Consider the following 7333-nt stretch of genomic DNA (forward strand, 5'->3'; position numbering starts at 1 on the left):
ACTTATGGTTAACTGAGGAACTCTAATGGTTAACTGAGGAACTCTAATGGTTAACTGAAGAACTCTAATGGTTAACTGAGGAACTCTAGGTTAACTGAGGAACTCTAATGGTTAACTGAGGAACTCTAATGTTTACTGATCATGAGGAAACTTAGAGGTAAACTGAGGAAAGCTAGAGATTAACAGAATTTAAGAGGATAGAAACTGACTTACCTTGTCGCTTGATGTTATTGGACCAGACACAGCTGTGGGCGTGGCATTTGTCACAGTCAGAGGCAGTACAAGAGAACTCTTCACACTGTGCAGCCTCCAGCTTCACTTGGTTCAGAGTGTTGGTATCACATTCGTTCTCTAGTTTACACTCACCCTCAAAAGGGATACACTTACCCTGGGGGCAGTTTGTACACCATTTACAGGCCTACAATACAAGAAGATTCTTTATAGACATCAGAGTGGTGCAACAGCCTTTGTTTATACAAGGATAAATTCCCTTCCAGGATGATCCAGACCAAATAAGTCTATAATCCCTCAACCCATATCAAATACCATAAAATAGAAGCATTTACCTTTACATCCCTACAATGATCAACTGAGTTAAATAAAGGAAGATATTTTAAATAAATACTGTCATGTAATCAACTGAGTTAAATAAAGGAAGATAATTTGAATGAATACTGTCATGTAATCGACTACTTTGAATGTAAGTAGGCTGCTGTACACTTGATTATACATGTATACAGAAAATGAAGTGTGCAAATACAGTAAAGCAAATTATCAGGAACCTGAGATTACCTTGGAGTTCTGTTTAAAGTGAGGAAAGACAGCCAGGCATTGGGAGCAGGCTTTGTACTGGTAACAGGAACGCTCTAGGTGCCACTGTAGACTGCATTGTTCACCAGTAATCACCGTCACATGGGGTGCCTCACAGCTATAACAAAAAAAAATGTTACCCTTAATCACCGTCACATGGGGTGCCTCACAGCTATAACAAAACAAATTGTTACCCTTAATCACTGTCACATGGGGTGCCTCACAGCTATAACAAAAATAATTGTTACCCTTAATCACTGTCACATGGGGCGCCTCACAGCTATAACAAACAAGCAAATTCGTGGAATTCATGTCCCTCGCTTGCAGGACATAATTATTGTAGGTTAACATTATTGTATTTGGGTTTAAACATGTGAGTATCGTGCTGTTGAGACATAATGTATAGCTTGAAACTTGAAGAAGAAAAAAAACCTATACCTCATTGATTATCCGTTAATATGCACAAATCACATTGGTTTTCAAACTTAGCATGAGTTGAATGTGCATAAGGAAATTGGTTGAAACATCTTAACAATATCTACAGCAACAAGTAGTAATTGTAATGGGGGACCATAACAGATGTCCCCCAAATTGCCCCCATAGTCGCAAAGATGCATCAGAAAAGGATCGCATTGCTAAAGTAGTGTACAGCTACAATGTACATACTAAATTTGAGTGAAATTGAGCAATTTCTAAATTGCAACCAATCAGAATCATCTGTGTAGTTGCTATGGCACCGGAACGTATGCGATTGAATTTGCAGTCCCCTAATACCCCTATATACCAATTTTCATCAAAATCAAACAGTATCTAAATTTCCACCAATCAGAAGCCTTTGTGTGGTTGCTATGGCAACGAAACCTATGCTGTTGAATTAGCAGTCCCCTTATACCCCAGATACCAATTTTCATCAAAATCAAACAATATCTTAATTTCCACCAATCAGAAGCTTTTGTGTGGTTGCTATGTTAACGAAACTAATGCGGTTTATTCGCAGTCCCCTTATATCCATATATACCAATTTTCATCAAAACCGAACCAAGTTTGAAGAAAATTGGTTAACATTTGTTATAGTTATTGCACAGAAACAAAACCAAGCAGATAATTACATTTTTCATTATTCAAGGGGCCATAACTCCACCAAATGGGGTCCACTGAAGGTGGTCATCGAACTTGGCCAAGCCCTTAAGAGATTTAACCCTGTGACCAAGTTTGAAGAAAATCGTTCAACATTTGTTGTAGTTATTGCAAGGAAACAAAGCGTGACAGACAGACGGACGGACAAACATATACTAGATTGTTAACCCATAATCAACATCACATGGTGTGCCTCACAGCTATAACAACCAAACACTACACTGTTCACCCGTAATCACTGTCACATGGGGTGCCTCACAGCTATAACAACCAAACACTACACTGTTCACCCGTAATCACTGTCACATGGGGCGCCTCACAGCTATAACAAATATTTACTACACTGTTCACCTGTAATCACCGTAACATGAGGCACCTCACAGCTATAACAAACAACATTGTTCCCCCAATCACTGTAACATGGGGTGCCTCACAGCTATAACAAACATTTACTACACTGTTCACCTGTAATCAACGTAACATGAGGCACCTCACAGCTATAACAAACAACATTGTTCCCCCATCACTGTCACATGGGGCGCCTCACAGCTATAACAAACAAAATTGTTCCCCCAAATCACTGTCACATAGGGCGCCTCACAGCTATAACAAACAAAATTGTTACCCCAATCACTGTCACATGGGGCACCTCACAGCTATAACAAACAAAATTGTTCCCCCAAATTACTGTCACATGGGGTGCCTCACAGCTATAACAAACAAAATTGTTACCCCAATCACTGTCAAATAGGGCGCCTCACAGCTATAACAAACAAAATTGTTCCCCCAAATCACTGTCACATGGGGTGCCTCACAGCTATAACAAACAACATTGTTCCCCCATCACTGTCACATAGGGCGCCTCACAGCTATAACAAACAAAATTGTTACCCAAATCACTGTCACATAGGGTGCCTCACAGCTATAACAAACAAAATTGTTACCCCTAATCACTGTCACATGGGGTGTCTCACAGCTATAACAAACATACACTACACTGTTCACCTGTAATCACTGTCACATGGGGCGTCTCACAGCTATAACAAACATATACTAAATTGTTCAACCGTAACCAACATCACATGGGGCGCCTCACAGCTATAACAAACAAACACTACACTGTTCATCCGCAATCACTATTACATGGGGCGTCTCACAGCTATAAAAGATATTAAAGATATAATCACACATCACCTGTGCTACCTTATAGCTATAATCTATATGATAACTGAACAAAGGACATGTCCCATATCATGACATGCTTGATACCTATCCGTTACCAGCTACCTCACTGTTATACATACAAGGCTGGCTCTGGGCGACTGTTGGAGTAGCAGTAGGTCCTGTTTGGGGCCCCAGGTGTCGACATGATGCAGGCCGAGCACCCTGAGGAGTTAACACAGCGATTTAGGTCTCCAATCAGGCTACACACATCACTGGGCAGGTCAAGCTTGATTATCTCACTGTGAACAAAGTGGTCAAGGCCTCCCATCACATATATACTGCTATTGATCACTGCAGAGCTGGGAGCCACCACAGAGTGTAGGGGTCTACTGAAGGCCAAATCTGTAAGATAACATGTACCAACATTAGTGTATACTACATACCTGAAATCATACTTCTGTCAGTACTTACACAGGTAAATGTATTACCTCCGAAGTTATAGTTACACAGGTAAACTATTACTCACCTCCTAAATCACTCTTATGCCAGTAGTTACACAGGTAAGTCTTTAACTCACCCCCTAAATCACTCTTATGCCAGTAGTTACACAGGTAAATATATAACTCACCCCCTAAATCAAACTTATGCCAGTAGTTACACAGGGAAGTCTATTACTCACCCCCTAAATCACTCTTATGCCAGTAGTTACACAGGTAAACTATTACTCACCTCCTAAATCACTCTTATGCCAGAAGTTACACAGGTAAACTATTACTCACCCCCTAAATCAAACTTATGCCAGTAGTTACACAGGTAAATCTATAACTCACCCCCTTAATCAAACTTATGCCAGTAGTTACACATGTAAGTTTATTCCTAACCCCCTATTAAACTTATGCCAGTAGTTACACAGGTAAATATATTACTCACCCCCTAAATTAAACTTATGCCAGTAGTTACACAGGTAAGTCTATTACTCACCCCCTAAATCACTCTTATGCCGGTAGTTACACAGGTAAATCTATAACTCGACCCCTTAATCAAACTTATGCCAGTAGTTACACAGGTAAGTCTATACCTAACCCCCTAATCAAACTTATGCCAGTAGTTACACTGGTAAGTCTATTACTCATCCCCTAAATCAAACTTATGCCAGTAGTTACACAGGTAAATATATAACTCACCCCCTAAATCACTCTTATGCCAGTAGTTACACAGGTAAATCTATAACTCTCCCCCTTAATCAAACTTATGCCAGTAGTTACACAGGTAAGTCTATTCCTAACCCCCTAATTAAACTTATGCCAGTAGTTACACAGGTAAATATATTACTCACCCCCTAAATAAAACTTATGCCAGTAGTTACACAGGTAAACTATTACTAACCCCTTAAATCACTCTTATGCCAGTAGTTACACAGGTAAACTATTACTCACCTCCTAAATCATTCTTATGCCAGAAGTTACACAGGTAAGTTTATTACTCACCCCCTAAATCAAACTTATGCCAGTAGTTACACAGGTAAATATATAACTCAACCCCTAAATCAAACTTATGCCAGTAGTTACACAGGTAAGTCTATTCCTAACCCCCTTATCAAACTTATGCCAGTAGTTACACAGGTAAGTCTATAACTCACCCCCGAAATCAAACTTATGCCAGTAGTTACACAGGTACGTCTATTACTCAACCCCTTAATCAAACTTATGCCAGTAGTTACACAGGTAAATATATTACTCACCCCCTAAATCAAACTTATGCCAGTAGTTACACAGGTAAGTCTATTACTCACCCCCTAAATCACTCTTATGCCAGTAGTTACACAGGTAAGTCTATAACTCACCCCCGAAATCAAACTTATGCCAGTAGTTACACAGGTAAGTCTATTACTCAACCCCTTAATCAAACTTATGCCAGTAGTTACACAGAAAAGTCTATTCCTAACCCCCTAATTAAACTTATGCCAGTAGTTACACAGGTAAATATATTACTCACCCCCTAAATCAAACTTATGCGAGTAGTTACACAGGTAAGTCTATTACTCACCCCCTTAATCAAACTTATGCCAGTAGTTACACAGAAAAGTCTATTCCTAACCCCCTAATTAAACTTATGCCAGTAGTTACACAGGTAAACTATTAATCACCCCTTAAATCACTCTTATGCCAGTAGTTAGACAGGTAAACTATTACTCACCTCCTAAATCACTCTTATGCCAGTAGTTACACAGGGAAGTCTATTACTCACCCCCTAAATCAAACTTATGCCAGTAGTTACACAGGTAAACTATTACTCACCCCTTAAATCACTCTTATGCCAGTAGTTATACAGGTAAACTATTACTCACCTCCTAAATCACTCTTATGCCAGTAGTTACACAGGTAAGTCTATTACTCACCCCCTAAATCAAACTTATGCCAGTAGTTACACAGGTAAATACATAACTCACCCCCTAAATCAAACTTATGCCAGAAGTTACACAGGTAAGTCTATTACTCACCCCCATAAATCAAACTTATGCCAGTAGTTACACAGGTAAGTCTATTACTCACCCCCTAAATCACTCTTATGCCAGTAGTTACACAGGGAAGTCTATTACTCACCCCCATAAATCAAACTTATGCCAGTAGTTACACAGGCAAGTCTATTACTCACCCCCTAAATTAAACTTATGCCAGTAGTTACACAGGTAAGTCTATTACTCACCCCCTAAATCAAAATTATGCCAGTAGTTACACAGGTAAGTCTATTCCTAACCCCCTAAATCAAACGTATGCCAGTAGTTACACAGGTAAGTCTATTACCCACCCCCTAAATCAAAATTATGCCAGTAGTTACACAGGTAAGTCTATTCCTAACCCCCTAATTAAACTTATGCCAGTAGTTACACAGGTAAGTCTATTACTCACCCCCAAAAGTAAACTTATGCCAGTAGTTACACAGGTAAATATATTACTCACCCCCTAAATCAAACTAATGCCAGTAGTTACACAGGTAAATCTATTACTCACCCCCTAAATTAAACTTATGCCAGTAGTTACACAGGTCAATATATTACTCACCCCCTAAATCAAACTTATACCAGTAGTTACACAGGTAAATATATTACTCACCCCCTAAATCAAACTTATGCCAGTAGTTACACAGGTAGCGGTAGATGAGGATACTGTTAGAGAAGTTGGAGCTGTCTGTACGTCCACCCATCACCACCATGTAATCTCCCATATCAACAGCTGTATGAAGGAATCGAGCATCTTTCTGCAATAGAAATATTAATGTGATCTTATACTTCCATATAATGTAAACATTTGTGTAATATCATCCTTCAACATCTATGTAATTGCATATTTCTTAAACATCTATAATGAACATAGATTCCTAAGTTTGATGGACATGAGGAGAGCCTTATTGGACTCTAAAGGTCACAAGGAAAGACTAAGCTGACAACCTCCAAAGCCTGAAGGTCACAAGGAAAGACTAAGCTGACAACCTCTAAAGCCTGAAGGTCACAAGGAAAAACTAAGCTGACAACCTCCACAGCCTGAAGGTCACAAGGAAAGACTAAGGTGACAACCTCCACAGCCTGAAGGTCACAAGGAAAAACTAAGCTGACAACCTCCACAGCCTGAAGGTCACAAGGAAAGACTAAGCTGACAACCTCCACAGCCTGAAGGTCACAAGAAAAGACTAAGGTGACAACCTCCACAGCCTGAAGAAAAACAAGGAAAATCTTACCTGACTACCCTCCTCAGCCTAAAGGACACAATGAAAGACTTACCTGACAACCCTCCACAGCCAGAAGAATGCTAGGAAGTCTTACCTGACTACGCTCTTCAGCCTGAAGGATGCTAGGAAGTCCTACATGACTACCCTCCACAGCCAGAAGGATGCTAGGAAGTCTTACCTGACTACCCTCTTCTGCCTGAAGGACACTAGGAAGTCTTACCTGACAACCCTCCACAGCCAGAAGGATGCTAGGAAGTCTTACCTGACTACCCTTTTCAGCCTGAAGGATGCTAGGAAGTCTTATCCGACTACCCCCCTCAGCCTGAAGGACGCTAGGAAAGACTTACCTGACTACCTTCCTTAGCCTGAAGCAGGGTTGCATTCAGGATTTATGACATTTGTGTACATGCCCCCCTCCTTTCTGACAATTGGGGGGCCACTCTGTGGCTGCCAAAGGCAGCCACCTGAGGAGCGAAGCGACGAGGGAGGGAGGGGG

At 40.5% G+C, this 7333-nt stretch overlaps 1 protein-coding gene across 3 annotated transcripts in view; it reads right to left on the reverse strand.

Annotated features, from left to right (window-relative positions):
• LOC110457864 (multiple epidermal growth factor-like domains protein 8) overlaps window positions 1–7333 on the reverse strand; it is a 93981-nt gene that overhangs the window by 16466 nt on the left and 70182 nt on the right. For all 3 annotated transcript variants that reach the window (XM_021509312.1, XM_021509311.1, XM_021509313.1), the window contains 4 exons: window positions 6225–6369; window positions 3252–3513; window positions 793–928; window positions 214–418 (listed from right to left, as the gene is read on the reverse strand). In XM_021509312.1, coding sequence (XP_021364987.1) covers window positions 214–418; window positions 793–928; window positions 3252–3513; window positions 6225–6369 — 748 coding nt within the window. The remainder of the gene's footprint in view (window positions 1–213; window positions 419–792; window positions 929–3251; window positions 3514–6224; window positions 6370–7333) is intronic.

This window comes from Mizuhopecten yessoensis, unplaced genomic scaffold, assembly GCF_002113885.1.
Source record: "Mizuhopecten yessoensis strain PY_sf001 unplaced genomic scaffold, ASM211388v2 scaffold9355, whole genome shotgun sequence".
Taxonomy (NCBI): Eukaryota; Metazoa; Mollusca; class Bivalvia; order Pectinida; family Pectinidae; genus Mizuhopecten; species Mizuhopecten yessoensis.